General features: G+C 39.3%; 1 protein-coding gene across 11 annotated transcripts in view; it reads right to left on the reverse strand.

The window, feature by feature from the left end:
* Positions 1 to 714: 714 nt before the first annotated feature.
* Positions 715 to 22940, reverse strand: part of EYA1 (EYA transcriptional coactivator and phosphatase 1) — an 89271-nt gene continuing 67045 nt past the window's right edge. For all 11 annotated transcript variants that reach the window (XM_079983096.1, XM_079983087.1, XM_079983089.1 and 8 more), the window contains 6 exons: positions 16068 to 16126; positions 15715 to 15875; positions 15423 to 15537; positions 14034 to 14155; positions 11774 to 11874; positions 715 to 3517 (listed from right to left, as the gene is read on the reverse strand). In XM_079983096.1, the coding sequence (XP_079839222.1) occupies positions 3437 to 3517; positions 11774 to 11874; positions 14034 to 14155; positions 15423 to 15537; positions 15715 to 15875; positions 16068 to 16126 (639 nt within the window). In that variant the 3' untranslated portion in view covers positions 715 to 3436. The remainder of the gene's footprint in view (positions 3518 to 11773; positions 11875 to 14033; positions 14156 to 15422; positions 15538 to 15714; positions 15876 to 16067; positions 16127 to 22940) is intronic.

The raw sequence follows: 22940 nt of genomic DNA on the forward strand, positions 1-22940 counted from the left end.
AAGGGAAGTTGAAATAAAACAATTTTGAAGCACATAATTCTTTTGGGGACTGAATTATGAGAACGTATTTTTTCTTTGTTAATATTGTAACCTAAATTTCAGCCAGGGAACTCAAGAGCAGCATATTTTTCCTTACAAGAAAAGCTTATGCCGATAGGGTGTAGCTTAACTTAAAAAATAAGTGGATGTTTGAACTTGAATTTTCTTTCCTACATCCAGGTGCAAATCTCTGGCAACTGTAAGCAGTAGTCTGAGCAAATATGTATTAAGGGATGGGAGAAATCAAATACATCCAAGATAAAACTCTTTAATATGTCACAAATCAATTTTATTAATTTAAACACAAAATGAAGGAAGAAAAATTTCTGTACACAGTTGTGGACACAACACACTTTTTGTACAATAAGGCCCAGACAAACTTTTTTTTAGTCAGCATGTTGACTACAAAAAATTGAAACAAAGGGGGGAAAGTTCATCTCTATTTTGCTTAAAGCAAAAAAAGGGGAAAAAACTAATTACAGCCCCTGTCATTAAAAGATTTGTGTATATGTGCTAAACTTTACAGACTGTGAGTAGTCCCTGAATTGGATTGCTCTTGGTACATAAAGTTATTGAAGGCTGGGGGGGGGATATTTAAAATCAAACAATTTGAAACAATCCATAACATAATTATAAAGTGTAGCAGCAGTATGCATCTTCCACAAAAATAGGGTGTTTACCTCACAGTTACTATGTTTGCTTGTAGCTGGCTTAAAAGCTGGTTTATGTTGCAAAAAACAACAGGAACTTTAAGAAAGGACTAAAATAACTGCTGCTGAAGTCTAACAAAGACACCAATGGAAAAAAGTACCAAGGTTTAGGCAAAAAAAGAACAAGGGGGGGGGGGGAGCCATATAAACCACATGCAGCTGTATCAAAGGCCTTCCCTTAACCACATTTACAAGATATGGGGCAGGTTGCAGGATCAGGTACTCCCTTCTCCCAACCCTCTGATCTGCAAATCTCACATTACCACCTTAATAGAATCCTGTGCATGTACTCAGAAATAAATCCCACTGGGTTCAGTTGGGCTTACTCCCTGGTAAGAGTGTAGGATTGCAGCCCAGTAAACCCAACTGAGGAAACTGGTTACCCCTAACCGTAATGACATTGATGCTAATGTATTACCTTACCCCAGTTACCAGCAGGAGGGAGGAATTCTCTCTGGGGAGGGAAGAGGATGTTAACCATGGTTAAGAGAATCACATTGATAATATTTAAAGAAAGTGACTAGATTGTTCATGATCTTCATATGTTACAGAAGATGGGAACAGTTCAAATGTAATAGAAGCTAGTTACAAACAGTCTTAACAAAATTGGCAATGACTATTTTTACTATGCCCATTGCCGGCAATGGACCAATAGAAAAATCTGGTTCCTGGTTAAAATTAAGGATGCACCAGACATTTGCCAGTTTCTAATTTCATATTGTGGGCCTAAAGGTAAAAGAATTGTGTGCCAAAATTCTCACACTCAAAGTTTGAAGGTTTTACAAAATCAGTGTTTGCTTATTTTTGAGCTGCATAATAATTTCAATACTTACTGTAAGCCACTTTTTTTTTGGGGGGGGTACTCTCACAATAAAGGTAGGGGAGGCTGGGGGCATGAACTGTTTCAACAGCTAATGCAAACCAACACTCACAGCCATGCTTTGCCCCATCCACCTGATATTTTACTAGGTTATCACAGTGTTACATCAGTTTGCTTGACAGCTGCTCATTGCGAAACTAGAACTGTCATTACATTCTGCCCGTTTTTCAACAGATCTGTGTGAGGTTTAAAGCATTTTAAATATTCAAGCAAAAAATTATTACTTTTTTGAGAAGAAAGGGACTGAGACAGCAATAAGTTTCTTATGAGCCATAGTTAATTTAGTATGTACTCACTAGATCTCAGAAAGACCTCTCCCTTTGCACTTGAAAATAAAGTGGTTGCATTCAGTTTTAATTTTTCAGTGCATGAACACTTTGTTCCGATTTTTCTATAAGTCAAGATATGTTACATGACATACTTTTAAAAAACCCAGTCCTCTACCTTTTTGGGGGGTGGGGAATCAACAGATAAATTATTTACTTCTCCCACATTCAGTGTTTAGCAGTAAAGCCAATTAAACAAAAGAGATCACTTCAAGACTATACCATTTGTACTCAGGTATAATACCTGAGCAAAAAATGACATCAGTTGAAATTACACATGTGTATTTAAATTGCTGCTTCTTTTGGCAAAACACACTGAAACAGAGCCAGATCAAGCCTTCATCAAACATAGGTATTTTGTCAAGAAAACTGGCAATTTAAACACGTAAACCATTCTAACCTGATGTGAGGCCCATATATTTTGCACTTATAGGCAAGTACAAAATGTAAACAAGAAGCCCATGATGGGCATGGTGCAAGTGGGGGAGGTATGTTTAGATATTATAGATTTGCCAATGAAAAAACCAGAAGAAAGAACAGAAAGAATAAAAAGTGATTCCTTATTGACACTTGACATCCATGCTTTTGGTCTTGACAAATTGATCTAAAAAAAAAATATCAATTATCTACATATTTATACACAATACTTTCATAAGGCACAGCACAATAGTTTGTGCATACACTGCCTCATATTTCACCAAAAAGCCATTACTACCTTTCAATAGTATTTGCCTAAACAATATGTAAAACGTCATCCATTCATTACAAATTTACACCAAAACATTCTTCCTGTACACGATTGTCTCAGTGATGTACCTATTTGCTTAAATTAGACATACTTTAAACTACTTTGCAATGTGCTAAAATTCAAAATCAATTTGTTATCAGAAGGCAAACACTCATTACAGCCTTTCATTTATCATACATTTCCACATTTAGGTGATGGTGCCAAAACAGAGTCTGTTCATAAATAAGTAAAGATTTACAGAGTACCCTGGGTCTGAGAAACTAAAAGAGGGAGAGAGAAAGAGAGGGGTGGGGGTGGGGGAAAGTAAACCTTTTCAAGAAATGTATGCATGGGATTCTTAAAAAGAAAAGAAAAAGCTCAGTCTTTTGTTGTGCAATCAAGTTTGTTGTATTTAAGAAGGTGTATGTGCGCCACAATGAAGAATCTAGAAACCACAAAGCACTTCCCAGTCTCTTCACAGGTATGAACGTTTCAGTATGGTGAATGTGATAAGGACACACTGTTAAACATTCTCATCATGGCTTGTTTTCATTAGATTCACAGTACTAGAATCAACAGCTGTTTCTGAAGACGAGAGACATGCTCCTCCATTTACTGCTAGGGCAAAGGTTGAGACCAGTTGCAGCTGTACATCAACATGATGAAATCACAAATTTCTGTAGCCCAGCAATGACACAAGTTGCAGGCACACTGTCCATGGGCGCAAGGGAAGTTCTGGGGTTACAAAGTGCTACTATAAGTACTCCAGTTCCAAGGCATGATGAAGGGCCATAAGGTCAGAGTGACTTGTGATCCTCCAGAATGGCATGGCATGCTGTGAAAAATAAAAACACAATGTAAGGACGCAAAGCTATATGTTATTTTGCGAGTATAGCTGTGCTTGGCCCATTTCGTATTGGAAAGCAGGCAGATGAAAATGCGAGAATGGCTGCAAAAATGTATCGATTCAACATTAAAAATACTTCATAAGATTCAGAAGCAAAACATTAGGATGTTTATAGAGGCAGGACATATTGAAACAGACCATATAAAGCGAATGCAAAAAACCACAGTGCTTAGCTACCCTTTCTTTTTTTCTACACAGTGTTTACTACAAATGCAGACCCAAATTCTCTATTAAGAATTCTAGCTGTTGAGCTACCAGTGTACAGCTGGAGCCAGGTGCCCCCTGTGGCCAGAAGGTAAAAGCTGTAGTACAAGACAAGACATAGGGCCAAAGTCGGCAGCATCAGCACCTCCACACAGATAGCCTCATTCTGCCAATACCCAAGGAAAGAATGGGATGACTTAACAGTGTGGTGAGAAATGTACTTATGAGATCATATTGGGAAGAAGTGTGATAAAATATTCCTCGGTTTCAAAGACATACTAAGCTGCATTATGTATTCTTGCTCCATACTAATGTTCTCTGAGACTAATTTGATAGCTGGCAGTGGCTTTGTGGTCAGACATGCTAGTTTTTTCTCTGAAAGAATGCAACAAACATTGGGTAGATTAAATCAGGGCTGTTGATGGTTACTTGGCAAAGGAAACTAAGTTTACTGGGTTGTATCCAATGGTGTCCCTCCACGAATGGAAGATTTTTTAATTCAGTAGAATGAGGAGGAAGTTATAGTGAAGGCAGTGAAGGTCCTGTGTGAGTGTCTGGAAGCGGTTGGAGGATGGATGGCGGCTAACAGATTGAGGTTGAATCCTGACAAGACAGAAGTACTGTTTTGGGGGGACAGGAGGCGGGCAGGTGTGGAGGATTCCCTGGTCCTGAATGGGGTAACTGTGCCCCTGAAGGACCAGGTGCGCAGCCTGGGAGTCATTTTGGACTCACAGCTGTCCATGGAGGCACAGGTCAAATCTGTATCCAGGGCAGCTGTTTACCAGCTCCATCTGGTACGTAGGCTGAGACCCTATCTGCCTGCAGACTGTCTCGCCAGAGTGGTACATGCTCTGGTTATCTCCCGCTTGGACTACTGCAATGCGCTCTACGTGGGGCTACCTTTGAAGGTGTCCCAGAAACAACAACTAATCCAGAATGCGGCAGCTAGACTGGTGACTGGGAGCGGCCGCCGAGACCATATAACACCGGTCTTGAAAGACCTACATTGGCTCCCAGTACGTTTCCGAGCACAATTCAAAGTGTTGGTGCTGACCTTTAAAGCCCTAAATGGCCTCGGTCCAGTATATCTGAAGGAGCGTCTCCTCCCCCATCGTTCTGCCCGGACACTGAGGTCCAGCTCCGAGGGCCTTCTGGCGGTTCCCTCACTGCGAGAGGTCAAGTTACAGGGAACCAGACAGAGGGCCTTCTCGGTAGTGGCGCCCACCCTGTGGAATGCCCTCCCATCAGATGTCAAAGCGATAAACAACTACCTGACATTCAGAAGACATCTGAAGGCAGCCCTGTTCAGGGAAGTTTTTAATATGTGACATTTTAGTGTATTTTTCATCCTTGTTGGAAGCCGCCCAGAGTGGCTGGGGAAACCCAGCCAGATGGGCGGGGTACAAATAATAAATTATTATTATTATTATTATTATTATTTTCACTGATTCACCCTCTCACTGCAGTCATTTGCATCACCTGCCAAATTGCCCATAAGGTCCTCCAAGGGAACCGATGGGGACCATGATGGGGCTACATGGGAGGAGGGAATGAATATGCAAAAGTCACCTTCCTTCTTTCCCTCCCTGTTCCACTCAGAAATTCTACACTGGATTAAAGAGGTTTTTGTCAACAGAGACACACAACCTAGTTTGTTTTGGTGCACCTACATATGATATGGTGTTTAAAGACCTACAGAAGGGTAGCTTCACAAAACACAACATATTAATAGCCAACATAGCGCCGTCCAGATGTTTTCAGACTCCAACTCCCATCATCCCTGACCATTGGCTTTGCTGGCTGGAGATGTTGGGATTTGGACCCCAGCAACTTCTGGTGGCTCCCATGTTGGCTACCCAACATAAAAAAGTAATAGCAGGAATCCAAACAGCACTGCAAAAGCATGAAGTGCTGCGATTCATGGGTGTGGTGCATTAGTAGCACAATGCCAGTTTTCATTTCAAATTGCACTCCTTTGCATTATGCTTGAATTCCATTTCAGAGGGTTCTCCTAACCACCAAGAACAGATTTTCAGAGGTTAAGATAGGTATGCAGTAGAAAGGTGGACTGGAAAGACCCCACTGTTCATATGAAAATCCATAAGCTGTCCTTGAAACCCAGGTTAAAGGCTGCATTCCTAACCATGTCTACTTGGAAGTAAGTCCTATGAAATTCAATAGTGCTTATCCCTGTTAAGTGTGGTTATGACTTCAGAGGTTTCCTAAATATATAATTCTTCCTGTTTCATAATTGATATTTCTTCAGCACAGCAATCCTTTAAAATCTGTACTAAAATACATAGCTGAACAGCCTCATTAAAGAAGCAAATCTGAACTGCTTTTTCTTAGAAGGAAAGAAAGAAAGCTAGTTTCTTAAACTGGAAACCTACGGAGATAGAGAAAATCTTTTCTTTGTCCACAAGACACATATCCCAAAATGATGCAGCATTTGGTGACAACACATTTAATAATCTATTGTTTGCTGCCAAAACATGCTTGTTTAAAACTTTCTGGCAGGTGAATTAAACAGGTTATTAAAGCAAAGAATCAAAATGTATCACTGTGTTGCCCAAATCATTTTCTGGCTAACCTTCTCCCAGTGATTCGTATTATACTAGCATTGTTCATGTTGACATTGTAACAAATTTCCCAAATGAAATATCTTAAAGATGAATGTTTACGTTTCATTCTACTAGTTAAATAAAAGGAAAATTTGAATCTGGACTTACAAGTGTGTTTGCAAGACACCTGAATAAACCAAAGATATGAACAACTGGGGTGGGGGAAGGGAAATACACAAATATCATTCACAAGGGGTGAAAATGTGATTAGGAAACCATACTACCCTAAAGCTATAAAAGCAGGACTTTTGATGTCAGTGAAATATTTTATACAAATAATAAGAAAAGATAGCCATAACCTTTCAGAGAGAAAACATTCAAGCTATCCCATGGGAAAATATTTGACATTTAAAATGTAAAGGAAGTGAAGTATGTTTTGGATTCTATTATTTTAGATGTGCACAGTTCATTTTAGAGTATGCAACAAATAGCTGAATCCTTTTTTTAAATCTTAAGCTGCTATAATATGAGAGCCTGGCTTGCATGCCACATTGCGGCAAACCATGACTTAAGTGCAAACGCGTGTGCTCCTGGAGAGAAAGCTGTGGCAACTTTGCTTCTCCGTGGTCATTTTGCTGCTGTGTTGCACCAAGCAAAACCCTGGCTTGGCTTAGGGTGTCATCCACACCTAAGTTTATGGGTTAGCTTTCTCCAGACTAGCCACAATCTGTAAACCAAGAATGAATCTTTATTACAGCATGTAGTTAGAGTTAAATCGCAAGCCTGTGTTTGGATGACACACTAAGCAAGGTTATGGCATGGCTCAGCAGGGTTTAGCAGCAAAGCAATTGGGGAGGGGTGAAGCAGGCTTAATCTTATTGCATGTTCATGCTAAGGCATGGTTTGGCTTGTGAGCAAGACCAGAGAAAGAGGCAATCCTGCAGCTCTTGTATTCCATTCCTGCAGCTCTTGTATTAATAGTAGGAAGTCGGAGTCTGTCTAAGAGAAATATGGAGATTTCTGGCAAAGAAAGGAATGGACTGGTTAGGGCTGTGTTTTCCTCCTCCCAACGCCTTTTTGCTGTCCTTTGGCTCACCCAGGGCTTGGGCTCAAGCTACTCCACTTAGGAACCTAGGTTGTGGTCAGAAAGGGAAAGATGAAGCAGCCCAGCATAAGCCCTGAGTGACAGCAGAAGGGGGGAAATTGCCCAAGTTAATCCACTTCATTCTCCAGCCATATTTGTCAGTACTCCAAGGCTGGCTCCTGTTTAAGAGTCTAAGGACAAAACAAGGCTTTGCTGGGTACATCTAGTCAACAACTGCAGCTAGCCAGATGCCTCTGGGAAGTTTGAAATCAGGGCATGAGGGTAACAGCTGTTGCAGTATCTTCTGTCCCACCTACCTGGCATTGAGAGACACAGCATGCTTGGACAGCATCCATTTAGCTATCATGTCAATCCACAGCTATGATTTTTGTCTAGCTGATTTAGAAGCTGCCTTATGGTCTAGCTACACATTGCACAGAAACACATGTAACAAAACTGTGATATCAAGAAGGGGTGATTTTTCAGCAGAGAAGCAGCAGTGGGGTGCATTTGAGTTTGGGTGCTTTACCCCTGTCTCTCATCTGCCACTTTGTTAATGCAACCTCTCTTGTAGAAAGCACATTCTGTGTTGATTTCAAACCAGCGCATGTTGGTACCTTGTGTAGGAACATTAGCTGAATTCATTACAGTGTTGCTTTCAGTAAACAAATGTAAAATCAACATATTCTAGTGTGGAAAAAGCACAAAAGTGGTATCAGCTGTGCCCCAACACATCTCTGTTTCAAGTCCTAAGCAAAAACTCGGAGCGAACGAACAGACAACAATGTAACAACAGCCACAGAACGTGGCATAAACTTACTGATTCACTGATTGTTAGTAGTTTACACAGTGATCCTCTTTTCTTACCGTTCTACATAGAACAAAGCTCAATACTTCTTGCACACTTTGCTATTTGAAAAGTAAACATGCTCCAAGTTGTCCCATATCCCCCCTGTGGCAATTACTAATTTTATATTACTGCAAACTCATAAAAAGAACCTGAGCCCAAATGTATTTGAATCTGTTTGCAAATGAAGAAGCTGAAGACTGCAATTTGGGAATGGTTTAGGTTAATGACCAAATATTCCAGTAAACATCTACTGCTAGGTTCTATATGTAATTTTAATAGCATTTATGTGTAGGGATTTCCTAGCACAACAATCCCTCTCCTAGGAGGCAAATACAAAGACAGTGAACTCTATGCATCGTATCCCGAACTCCTCATAATCCCACCTGCATCAGCTGTTCTATGAACTAGTCCAGATACGTTTTCCCCATTTTTTATTACTGCTTAGTCTGAATATTTTAATTGTCTTATAAAATGACTCTGCAGGAAATAACAGCTTATGGAAAGGTGACAATGCCATGACTTATTCACTACAAGTGAAATATAAGAGTGTGTTGCATCCTGAGTGAAACATATTTCTTTTAATCAATCAAAAGGGATGCCTTAAAAATGGTGCATTTGAAAGGATGCACATTCTCTTTTTCTGACAGGTTTGGTTTAAGATTGCAAAAAAAAACCGGGCTCTCTGTTATGTACATCTAGTTTTTTCAACACACTACAACATGTATAATAATTTTTGTTATACATGGTAATATATGAAAAAAAACATCAGTTCCTCAAGCAACTGATTTTATAGTTTTGCCCACCTAAAAGTTGCTTGGTCCAGCCCATATTTTACCAGCTTCCTTGCAAAAATACTTTGTCAAAAGCCTTACTGAAATCAAGACACACTACACCCACCGCATTCCCCCGATAGATGTACACATCCTTTACATATAATGCTCCTCCTCCACCCTTCCCATTTGTTCTATTCCTACGAACAGGTTATACCTCTCAATTTCTACATTCCAGTCATGAGCCTTATCCCACCCTGTTTCAGTAACACATATTAGTAATGACTATTATTTACTACCCTGTATTACCTCAAATTTGTATTGCTTGTTTCCCATGCTCTGTGCATTAGTACAGAGACAATTGAAACCACAAGTCATTCCCTCTAGCAGCTTCCTTCTTGTAGTTTTCTGCCTTTTAGCTTGTTTCTGTAGAACCACATCAGTTTCCAGTCCATCAATGCTGCTATTATCCCTAGTGCCAGTTGTTCCCCTTTTGTCTGTAATATCTGTAAGTTTTGAGATGGTAAACTGTTTTCTGACACCATCTTAATAAACTGCACAGACAAGCCACTGTCATCAGAAACAGATCTGGAATAGAGTATTTGATTGGTTGGCCATGCAGCAACTCACACAGGGAAAATGTGTTTTCTGGTGTTACACATTAAACTCTCTAAATATTTTTTTTTAAAAAATGTACAATGGCATTTGTCAGTCTTATATACTGACAATTTTGAATGCTTGAGAATAACTGTGTGTCATACCATCACCACTTTTCCAGTTCACTTACTCCCTCACGAAGGAATACCTAAAGGTGCACTGAGTGTTTTCAGCATCAAATCTGAGCTGGCATTAGGCAATGGATGATGAGACATAGCCAGCGAAGGAACTAGACATAGCCAGTGGAGGAGGAGCTGGCTTTTGGGAGATAGCTGCTTCGTTTACTTGACTGACAGCTGGTGGTTGGGATGGGAAACTGGTTTGACCACTTGAACCAAGGAACAACTGGGACTGTGTGAAATTAGTTTGCATCGTATGGAAAAGCAGCTCACTTCAAAAGTCAATTTCTCTTTTTTATTTTAGTTTCAGCTATTTAACTATTCAGACTGAAAGCTCGGTCTACGTTAGAAAGGAAGCATGAAGTTCTTTGGTTATATAACTGCAGTGGTGTGCCATAGATGTGTTAAAAAGGGTGCAGCACTGGCTCCAGCTTGCCTCTCCCTGCAACTCTGTGCCAGCTTAGGTCAACAAAACAGAGAAAGTGCATTTGCTGTGGTGGGCAGAGAGCCAGCACAGTTTGTTCTCTCCCCAAAAGAACAGGAAAAATTGGAGGAAAATCTCCCTGCTGGCAGATATGGGACTAACAGAACCACAGGGTGTCCTTTATTATTCTGGGCTTGGGGCAAAGCCACAATTGAGACCTTTAAGTTAAAGGCATATAAATATAGCCATGGGGAGCTTGAAAAGTAGTATTTTTGAGGTGAGATAAGAATCTGAATGGATGTAGACACAGGAAGATGTTTTTCTTAGGCACAAATACATATAGTTACAAAATTCCTTGTTAATATAATCCCATTGAATTCACTGTTGCTTTGCCAGGAGAAAATCTAGATGCTTCCTTCTGTCCTAAACTGGAAATTCCTTCCGGCAACAAAGAACACATGAAAGGAATGCCTCCGGAGGATGTTTTGTACTATCTGTCCATTCCACAAATGTAAAGGTTTTGTGAAGGAAACTTCCAGAAACTGCTTATTTAGATTAGGCACTGATATAAGTGCACAGTTATTTTGGCAAAGGACTTTTTAATCACCAGCACATGGAATCCAGTACTATTCATAAAAAATAAGAGTGGGGGACCTCTGGATGCTACTGAACTACAACTTCCATTGTCCCTAACAATTGGCCGTGCTGGCTTGCACTGGTGTGAGTCAGAGTCTACCAACATTTGGAAAACCAAAGCTTCCCCACTCCTGATACAGGATATAAAAATGAATCAAAATGTAGATATTTCTCTTACTTTTAGATATTAGTTTAAAAATGTAATTCATTTAGGCAAGAAGGCTTAATAAATGTAAGTCATTTATATGGCCCAAATGCACATGGTGTTCAGATAACACTCCCCTCCTTTCCCTGAAATTTTCTTATCTGTTAATCTTCAGGATTTATTTGATCTTTCACACAATGTAAAAGGCACTACTGAAAATCCAGAGGAATCTAAGCACTCATTTCCATGTTAATTGCTTCCAGGAAAAAAACAGATTGCAATCCTGCTAACCCAGAAAATCATGAGAGTTTTGTACAGTAATTTCCCCATGATTTTCATGGGGATCACAGCACCACTGCTCATGTGATGAAATTTAGGGCGGTATTCCAGAATACAGTTCTTACCCAGTTTCCATGGGTGAACTGAAGCTCACATGCTAAAAAAGGGTGGCAAAATGTCTATAACATCAGCTGTTGTGTCACATCATGCCCATTGGTATGAATGAAATTTGGGGTGACATGGGGGCATATCAACCTAAAAACCACAGTTCTGTATAACACAGGAAAACTAATAAAATCCATGAGCATGAAATCCAGAGCTACAGCCACCCCAACAGATGACTGCTCAGTCTCTACATGATTACCTCCAGCAGCAAAGATTGTGTATTAATGAGATGCTTAGAACCTGCAATTCAAAGGAACATTGCTGTAGAAATGTAAATCTTGACTTATTACCTTCTTTGATCCTTGTTCTTCTTCCACACCATCTCCTATAACAACATATACTACTTTTCTTCCAAATCTTTGAATTATGCGCTCAAAACAGCTTTCTTTTCCTAAAAACAAAAAAGCATAAACCACCAGAGGTGGTGTAACCGAAACCATGTTGCATTTTACTTTAAGAAACCAACTAGTGCAGCTAAAAACATTTTATATTACTGTATACCAATAACCCTATCCTGGCATTAGCTTTTTTTTTTTTTTTTTTTGCATGAATGGTCACTGAAAATATCACAAGGCTCTGATGTAGCCTACACTTCAACTTATTTCCTTTCCCTGGCTTCTTACTTTTCTGGTATTTTAAGCCAATGCTGGTCCCTATTTCTCACGTTGACAATTTCTTCCAGGGAAGGGACTCAGTGGCATGGCAAGTCTACTATTTCTGCATACGCTATCAAAGTTACTGGTGTGCACCCATGTAAATATTCGGAATTATTGAATTAAAAAAACCCAGAGTTCATGGTTTTGAGAAGAGAACTTGTGTATGTATGTGAATATGAAATGGCTACTATAGGTGCACCCAGGGGCAAAATGAAGTGAAATGAAACAGCAGAGCATGAGAATCTTATTCTGAGGGTCATGGGTTCGAGCCCCACTTTGGGCAAAAAGATCCTTACATTGCAGGGTGTTGAACTAGATGACTCTCATGGTCCCTTCCAACTCTTCAATTCTATGACTCTATGAATGGAATAAGGAAGGGTAATTGCACACATAGCTTTGAAGATAATTAGTTGGAACCAGAGTGCTCCTTCATCAAACAGAAAGGCTCCTTCTATTCACAGAAAGGACTGAGATCTAGTGAAGGCTATCTCTGAAGGAAGGGATGTGAAGGCAGTTTTTGCCAATTCCCACTGGACCCTCTGTGCCATCTCTCATGCTGATCTAGAGGAACTCCCAACCTTACAAAACAGTTTTTCAGGAGACACATGACACTACAGGGGAAGGAGAACTTGGTGATAAATCACCTCACCCCCTTCCTTCAGCAGGAGCATCCTGTGAGCAGAACTCATTCATAGGAACTCTGGATCCAAGCTTATGTTTCTAGGTAGAGACTGAGCAGTGACTGGATATAAGTGCATCTCTGTCAACCTAACTTTCTTCACAGGATTGTTGTAGAGAAAGTTCAGTGGCAGAGCATCTGCTTTGCATGCAGAAGGTTCCAGGTTCAATCCCTGGCACCTCCAAGAAGGGCTCATAATGTCCCCTGTCTGAAACCCCTGCCAGTGCCTGCCAGTCAGTGTAGACAATACTGAGCTCTTAGAGAGACCAATAGACTCAGCATAAGGCGGCTTCCTGCATTCCTAAAATCAGAACGGTGAAGAACTTTGTACACAAAAAAACACTATAAAAATGAATAATATTTTAAGGACATTGCCCAGAATGATGATATCTCTGTCTATACACAATGATTAGTATCAAAAGAACTACATGATATTTCAGAATTATGTTCCTTTAATAGTAGCTCCCAAAGCCACAGGGGAAAGTTCCATTTTTTAAAGGAGGATTCACAGGGCAGTTTCTGGTATGGCAAATCAGCTTTCAAAGGGGGGGGGGAATCAACAATCTCAGTGGTGTAAACAAGTTCTTGGGCACTCCTAAGGTAGCTCAGTGGCGTAGCGTGGGTTGTCAGCACCCGGGGCAAGGCAAGTAATTTGCGCCCCCTAACCCGTGGATTTGCGCCCCCTAACCCATGGATTTGCCCTAAGCCCAGATGTTGCGCCCGGTGCGGTCGGCCCCCCCTGCACCCCCCACGCTACGCCACTGAGGTAGCTCTTTGGATACTGGCCTATATATAAAAATAGCTCATGAGAAGTAGTTCCGGAGTCTCCTTTTGACTTAGTATTTTAGTGGAATAATGTACTGTACAGTTAAACAAACAAGTAGAATGTGGAATTGTTTATAAGGTTCTCCTTAAGCATTGAACTATGAGCAGAGATAGATTAGAAGAACACATCACAATATGAGTGGCAGATGGATTAATAGGGCAGACTAAATGAGATTTTCAAAATTAACTTAATCAATGTTTCTTGTTATTAAGACTTAGTTTAATAATCAGAGCCCCAGGAAATTCTGAAAGATGCACAAGTCTGTTGCATGTGTAAACAAAGCATGTGTTTCTGTATTAGTAAAGAGACACTTCTATCTCAATCATTGTGCCATCTCATTTGAAATTATAGCTTCAAGCAAATAGGCTTTGTTCGTAAAAATAACTCACCTATTTTAGTTGCACTGTAAATATTTTCTATTGGAAATACTACACCTAAGCCATATAGCAAGACTTTTGCAAGAGCTGGAATAAGCTGAGTAGTCGTCACTAGAATATTCACACAATTTGTCCTAGAAGAAAGGGAAAGTATCTTTCATAAACCAAACAAAGACTGCCATTTTACAAGCATATTACTAGCCTCGTTTAAAACCGGGAAAGGGAAAGGTAGGAGAGACAGACTGAACCATAGTTAGAAAACGTCCACAGGCAGAGGAACAGCATTTATATAGTACACCTGTTGTTGTTGAAGCTGTTGCTCTTCTGATGAAGCATGTCAGCGCTGGGACGCTGCACTGGCAGAGCAGCATAGACAGGTGCTGCTATATTAACAAGACTAAGGGCACAATCCTAGACTGAAAATCTGCTGGCTAAAGGATTCAGTGGAAGCCGTTCTATGCCAGCAGAAATCCAGACCCTCCTCCACCATATGTACCACCTCTACCTGCAGGGCATTTCCACTGGCAAAGATATGCCAAGGAATGGTTGGTGAAATCACACTTATATAGAGTCAGAGGTGCAATTTTGTTGTCTTCTTGCCTGGGGCAAGCAGTAATTGTTCCCAAGTTAGCAGCCAAATTACAAACTGCCCCTTTCACCCCTATCTGCCTGCCTGCTCTCTCCCTTGCTGCAGACACTCCTGCTATGCCACGAGTGGGGAAACTTTGGCCTAAATGTTGCTGAACTATGTCTTTCATCAGCTTCAACCTACACGGCCAATAGCAGGGGTCAGCAACCTTTCTCAGCCGTGGGCCAGTCCACCATCCCTCAGACCATGTGGTGGGACGGACTATATTTTGAAAAAAAAATATGAACGAATTCCTATGCCCCACAAATAACCCAGAGATGCATTTTAAATAAAAACACACATTCTATTCATGTAAAAATACGCCGATTCCTGGACTGTCCGCATTGGGCCGCATCCGGCCCATGGGTCTTAGGTTGCCTACCCCTGGCCAATAGTCAAGAGTGATGGGAGTTGTAGTCCAAACACTTCCAGAAAGCCAAAGGTTCCCCATCCCTCTGCTGCACTACAATCACATCCCTATTGCAGAACAAATACTATGTTGTTGAAAGGCAAAAGTGAAACTCTTAATATGCACTTTTAGGGCAACATCACTATACAAATATAGAAACCCACCAGATCATTCCAATTTAATTTTCATATTCCAGGGACCTACAATTGGGATTAAAAGATCAGCTTCCTGCTAATTACAAGCACAAGCTTTATGGGGGGGGGGATGTATATTAGTGGTAAAGATACATGGTGTCATTAGCGGAAATGCCCTAATTTATATTTCATGTTACTATGTGTTGCTGCCCCAGCTTGAACCCACTTACCTAGAGTGAATTAGTGTGAGTGCTTTTAGTGCAAGTGTTAACCAAGAATCTGTAAGAGCTTCAATTTCTGCTCTAAGCTGCAACCATGCTTCTCTCTTTGCTGGACCCAGAAGACCTGCAGGGAGGAAAGGAGCAAGCACTGTAGTGTTTGCATTTCAGCTAAGATCACTTACCACATCTTACAGATCTATAAAGTGTGCAGCTCTAAGTAGCTGAGTAAACACAGCCATGTTGAAAAAGATTCAGAAAGCAATGAGACTATTAAGCAGCATGCAGTATGACGGGCACTTGCCTCCAACATTATTTTTGTAGGTGTTGTAGATTTCTTTTACTCGTCTGTATCGAAAGGCCAGTTTTCTCATCCAGTCCACTCCTCCACGCACACCCGTTGCTAAGCATAAATTAGCGCTGGTAGCTGCTGCAGGGAAGCCATCTGTTCCGAAGTTATAGGTGCTGATTTAGTTGCAAGAAATTAAAAAAAATAACAATAATCAGACTATTCCAGACCAAGAACAACTGAACATTACATGGGCAATTTAGTTGAGTTGCAAAAAGATCCAAAGGAACAACTGTACAAAAATTATTATTATTTATTTCAGTATTTCATTTTTAGTCGCCTTCTTATATAAATCAGTATGGATTTACCTTAAGTCCTGGCCATTGTCATCTGATGAAACATCATCGATATGAACTTGGTCACATTCCTACAATGAAAGAAGGTTGCCACTATGTTTACTTTCATTTGACAATTACAATACAAAAAAATATTTGTGCCAGAGGATTTTTTTAAAAACAAGCAAACCTGCAAAACCAACAAATTAATTTACTTTTTATGTTGCTGTATTGTAACAAGCATGCTCTATTTTTAGATGTTATACTTCAGTGGAACTGGTGGAAAATATTTGCATATTTAAAAAGGAGTGTAGCTGAAACAATTACCATGTTTAGTTCTGTACATGTTCTTATAGCCTTTCAGGTACCTTCAGACTTCAATCTACTCAAAGCTGTTTCAGGCAATGTATGTGCATAACTAAAACCAGACATTTTGGTAAATGTAACATATTAGAAAAATTAAACCTGATGCTAACCACCAATGAAATTATGACCTCTGATTGCTGTTGAGCCACACACCAACACAGCCTGAGGCCAATGTTTCAGAATACTGCAGACCAAAAAAAAATCTGTTACTTGTTTTCCATTCACTTGAGAATTGTGAGCTTCTTTCTCCTGGCTACCCAATCTCTTCTTAAAACATGGAATTAGCAAATCCAGAGTGCTGCAGGAACACTTTTAAAATCTACAAAGTAACTCTTTCCTTCCTTGAAACCTCCGCACACAAATTAAGCCCCACACCTTTATATGTAGGTTTATCTGCCTGAAAATTGCCACATGAGTGCATTCCATTTGCTTCAACATTGGGCAGGAAAACATCAGTTGCTACATAACATTTGGCACTTGATGAGTAAATAAAACACCTTCCAAAATAGCACTTTCATTTGAACCTAAGCTCTGTTTCTCAGATATTTAAACAATTGTCTGTGACCTCTCTTAAAGAAGTGAAGGCCAATAGCAAAGATGGTCCTTTTTAAAAAAAGAACTAATACATTGGAGCCACATATTTTTGTGTTGCTGGTTCCCTCTGAACAAATTTCTCTCTTTCTCTCTCTCTCTCTGGACTTGGGAGGGAGGGAGGGGAGATAGAAGTGGAAAGAAATTCAAAACAGCTGTTCCCTAACAGAATTAAAATCATGACCCTTAACCCCTGTTCTAAAACATCTATTTTCCAGCCAACCCTCTCCCAGCAAGCAGTGAGCTCCAAGGAGGAAAAGACTTTGACCTCATAACCTTCTTCTCCTCTCCTGAGGTCAACAACCTCAGATAAGAAAAAAAAGGGGGGGCGTCTATGTGGCCTCACATGATGGCTATGAGTCTGAGTCTTTTGAACACAGATTGCCTTTTGAGAATATAGCACAGAACAGTGGAACACAGCACTGGCACCAATGTGTGTGTGTGTTAGGGGGAGCATGCAGAGAAGCTGGAAGCATTAAATATTACTGTTCAATGCAAGTTTGCTGGAAGTTTAAAATGCATACTGCCAGCAGCACAGAGTTAGGTTTACACTGCAGTAAAATAATGGTTGAAAAAAGATTAATTGAATGGCAAACATTTTTCATATATAAGTTGTTTTTACAACTCTCTGAATTTATCCTTACAGTGGTACCTCGGGTTACATATGCTTCAGGTTGCATACACTTCAGGTTACAGACTCCGCTAACCCAGAAATAGTACCTCGGGTTAAGAACTTTGCTTCAGGATAAGAACAGAAATCGGACTCCGGCGGCGTGGCAGCAGCAGGAGGCCCCATTAGCTAAAGTGGTGCTTCAGGTTAAGAACAGTTTCAGGTTAAGAACGGACCTCCAGAACGAATTAAGTACTTAACCCGAGGTACCACTGTATTAACATTAAAACTGTCTTACCAAATTTATTCTAAATATGAAAATCAGGAGCAATGCATAAAGGGAAGCACAGAAAATCCATTGCTAATGGCAAATTATAGAGATATATGCCATCAACACTGTGCTGAACCAAGATTTTATTTGAGGCAGGCATTTGCAGCAGCAATAAAATTAATGTGCACCAGTCTGAGTAGAACCAATTAACATATCTTGAATAACTTTACCTGTGTGCACACCTACATATATATGTGCATGCATGTACACACATACATGTATGGAGTTTGGTTACTCATTATTTTTACATACATGTTTGCAAGCAGAATAGTTCTTCACGGCATCAAAGCAAAATAACGGCAGGGAAACAGAAAGGACAATAATGCAATATGATTTATAAAAACTCTGGGTAAGCTGAAGGAAAGGCAAGAGTTAACAAGAGCAGAGCTGCTCCCATCTGTTTCACAGTTTTTAGCTGCCTGGTGAAAAGGAATAATAGTATACCTACAAAGGGGTTAAGAGAATCTGGAACATAAGCAAAATATCGGGTTAGAGCCAAAGCTGCTTCCCTTCACTTGGAACCAGCAGCTCTTCCAAGACCCAAAACTGGATGGAGCAGATTTTGGGGTGTGATGGGGTCTCCAGGGGGAGTCAGGATCTGAGTGTGACATGTTCCGTTAGTTGCCATTCTCTTCTCTACTCCACTAACCAACTGTCACATCTAGCTAAGAGGATTAAAAAATATATGACTACCTAGGGATAATAGGATTATTATTATTACAATTTTACCTTGGAAGTCGAACGGAATGTGTTCTGGAAGTCTGTTACTTCCAAAATGTTCAAAAACCAAAGCACGACTTTGGAAGCTGCAGAAGCCCTGTCAGATGTTCGGGTTCCAAAGAACGTTCGCAAATTGGAACACTGACTTCCGGGTTCATGGTGTTTGGGAGCCAAAACGTCCAAGTACCAAGGCATTCAGAATCCAATTATTCACTATTACTATTACTATTCAAACTCTGAAGTACAATCAGAATCCTTAAATTATATGGGCTTACAATCTGAAACAAGGTAGTCATAATGATTCCCTTTTCAATCACTGGAATGAATTACTACTGGCTTGCTTATGACAGCCTATGAATTATTATTATTTTTTGCTGGGACTGATCTTCTAGGTCCTCTTGCAACACTATAGCCTCTGAACAATCGCATAAAGATAAAATGCATTTTCTAAAGTGTGGCAATAATCCACACAACTAGGCAGTAACATCTCCCAACATTTGCCACTTTGGGAAAGTGACACTTTTTAAAATTAAAAATATATATATTTGATACTTTTTCAGGCGTTGAGTAGGAAAAAGACAAGTGGGACAGATTAGAAGTGGAGTGTTCTGGATAGGAGAGAGGGAAGAATATTGAGGAACTGTAGGAAAAGCAATTCAGAACAAAAACTGTCAGAAAAGATGGAGAGAGGTAACACCAAGAAAGGAATGAAAGAGAAGTGGAGAAAATGAAAAGAGGCACCATGACCAGCTCAGTGGATGAAGGGGGAGAAAGGTAAACAAAAGATAAAAGGCTGACAGGTTCTATTTTAAATGGCCCTGCAAAGATATAAAATCAAGAGGTAAATCCCAGGTTTTCGAAAGAGAAAAATTCTTTAACTGCTGGGAGAGATGGGAAAAAAATTAAACAGCAAATTCAGCTGATAGAATCCAATTACCCTCTAATTCTTAATGAATCTATTGTGTCTATTCTCTAAACATCCTGTGTTTGTTTTTGCCTTTTGGGGATTTTTGATCTAAGAAGGAAGCATTCAAAGCATTGTTCAGTGTAGGTTAGGTATAATTAAGTGTCAACAGGTTTACAAGACTTAACTTCTGAAAGCTTTAATTTGCTGAATTGGGACAATTGGGATTTGAGTCAAATGAACTTCAGTGGAATGACTGACAGCCTGTCAATCTCTTCTCTTCATTGCTACACTTCTGAAAATTCTGATGTACTAACAACTTCAAAGGCTCACAGAAAATAAACAAGGAAGAACTGCAATGGATAACAAATGAGGTTTTAAGATATGTATCCTGCATAGGTATATACAAATAATATATGTGCTTTATTTATAATTGTAACAGGTCACTGTAACAGGTTATTACATTGTAATAATGTAAAAAAAAAAGCATTTAGTTTTAAATACAAACATTTAAATCTCTATGAAATTTCCACAAGAAATACAATTGTCTCTGATTTGTATGTACAACTTACATGTCTTCCAATCCATGCAATTTTTTTGAAGATTCTTTATCTATGAACTGATTTTAAGTAGAATAGTTGAACAATGCTTACAGTAGTTTTTAATTTCTTATTAAGTATGCTGTTTTAAATGTACAGTTTATATTGAGTTCCCTTAGTAATGTTCTCTTCTGAAATGTTGAAGATTTTTTTGTTAACTTTGCTGCGTTAAATGTGCATTCTGTTGTTGACCCCCTTTGTAATGTTGTATTTTGAAATTTTTAAGGTAATTAACAGGAAGCTAAAATACTATGTTGCTTTGAATGTATACTTTATATCTTACTTCCTTCTGTGGTGTTTTATTCTGAATTGTTTTATTTGATGTTTTAATGTAAGTTGTAAATTACTTTGAGATTTTTTTCTTAAAAATATAAAGTGGTATCAAAATAAAATGAATAGTAACAACAATAACAACAACAACAACAATATATACCACAAATGATTTAGCTTTTTAACTAGAACAAGAAACTAAGACAACAGAAATTGTATTTTAAATCCATCAATTGTATCTATTTATGGATGTTGCCTTGAAAACGTTTTAGTTGAAATGGTAAATTATGTTTTACACACGTCTATCATCTATCTATATCTATATCTATATCTATATCTATATCTATATCTATAACTATAACTATATCTATATCTATATCTATCTATCTATCATCTATCTAACTATCTATCTATCTATGGACTCAGACCAGGATCTTAGGATGTAATAATGGAAAGAACAGTTGCCTCCAGTAATATGCAAAATATCTTTCCTCCATCACAGACTAAGCACAAGCCCTACCACATTAATAAACCACTTTTTCACATGCTCACATGATTCACACAACTCATTGAATAACTTTTCATTGGACAGATCAGACAATTACATTTCCCAACTCTTGCTTTCAACCAATTGAAATAAACACTTTCAGGCAGGTGGCAAGTTGGTAGCTGGACATGAGTCTGTACGCAAACATTAAACTGAGGCTATTTTTGCCTATAATTACATTATTTTGGTTCTTTTTGTCATTTTTCAAGGTGCACAAGTGACATGATAACATAAAATACATTTTATTCTTCAGTATACTGCAGTAAAATCAAAGGGAAGAAACCTGTAACAATGGCTCTTAACTTTGCCAAAAGCATGTCAGCTGCAATGATGTAATGGCTCACTTTTATACTTCAAAAATTAAAAAAAGTAAAATCAAGTCATTCGTAGCCTCAACGAGCAGTGTGTGTAAAGGCTTTGGACAAGTTTGCACATAATGAAAAGGGACAATATGAATAACTTTATAAATATATCCTCTGAGAATGTGAAAGCATTACAGGCCAGAGTTCCAAACCTGCTGATTACAGCTAAAATACACTTCCATGTTTGCTTAATCTTCCTAATTTACCGTGAGAAAACTAACACCATGCTGTCAACTAATTGTTTCAGTGATTTGCTTTACAAAGTAAAATGAGCTGAGAGAAAAAAACAAAACAAAACTCCTTCAGAGCTAGCTCTTTTCCTTTTGCCTTTACATCAGGGTGTCCTTTGAGACTGGCTGGATGTTGGCCAACTCACAGGAAATGATCAGTGGATTCTCTGTTCCCCTTGTATCTGTCATTATGCAATTATCCCCACTGCTTCACTTTTTCCCCTACTGAACGAACAGTAGAGAAAACTGGTCCAAATATGTGTGAGAACAAGCCGTTGAAGGTTCAAACCTATATTTGTATGTGCGTGCATTTATTTTGTTGAAAAGAAAAATACAGCATGTTTGTTCCAACAATATTCTTCCCTTTACTTGCCTCTTCATATGCTGCAATTCATTAGACCAAAGAAAGCACAAACTTCAAGAAACTTGTGCACCTTGACATTCCTAACTGAAACAACACTTAAGCATGTGCTTAAACATTTATCCCTTCTCCTCCTCTTCCTCTCTGGCCCTCTCTGTTTTTTATTTCACTACTGTCAACCTTTAGATGGTGAACCCGTCAGGACAGGTATACAAATATGGCCCCATAAATAATCATAATCACAAAACGCAAACAACTTTATTTTGGAACTGTTTGAACTGTCTACATGTTTCAGTGTAGCATTTGTCTTTGATGAAGCACTTAATTTTAAAACCCATTCATGGAATATCCAAGTATCAAAGCCCTGCACCTGCACGGAATTCCTACCCAAAACTATGAAGGAAAGGATCCCATCTGCACTTGGAGAATTTCAGAGTATGTGAAGAATATTCCCTGCTTGCCCAAGGAAAACAAGGGACTTATTGCACATGTTACAGAGCCCTATCAGAGTTGTTGGAGTTGGGCTTTCACTATGATCCATGAATGAATGTGCACTTATTACCTGTGTAGTGGACCCAATCCTGATACCTTCATTGTGTTTGTGCTTCCAAGCATGGAGATGTGAGGGGGTTGTTCCTCCTCCATTTCTTGTATCTGGCAATATAATATCTTTTCCTTAGGGCATCCATTGCCATTTTGTTCAGTGCCTACTTATCATTGGCTCACAATCTCCTTCTCTTCTTCCTCCTCTCATGTAATGAGTGAAACCACACCACCTCCATGCCCAAGGTAATTTGTTAATATATAGGTATTAATTTACATAAAGAAATGAATATCCTTGGAGGATGTGCCAATGAAGAGCCTTAAGGGTATTGCCTCCTTTTCCCATTCTGTCTGCCATAAAAAGTAACTGTTTGGAAAACCTGCTGGTTAATTTCCCTTCTGGTTCTGCACTTCCCTCCCCAGAGAAGCCAGTGCTAGAATGTTTATGACAACATTTTTAAATGCTGTAGAC

The sequence above is a fragment of the Podarcis cretensis genome, assembly GCF_951804945.1.
Source record: "Podarcis cretensis genome assembly, chromosome: 7".
Classification (NCBI taxonomy): domain Eukaryota; kingdom Metazoa; phylum Chordata; class Lepidosauria; order Squamata; family Lacertidae; genus Podarcis; species Podarcis cretensis.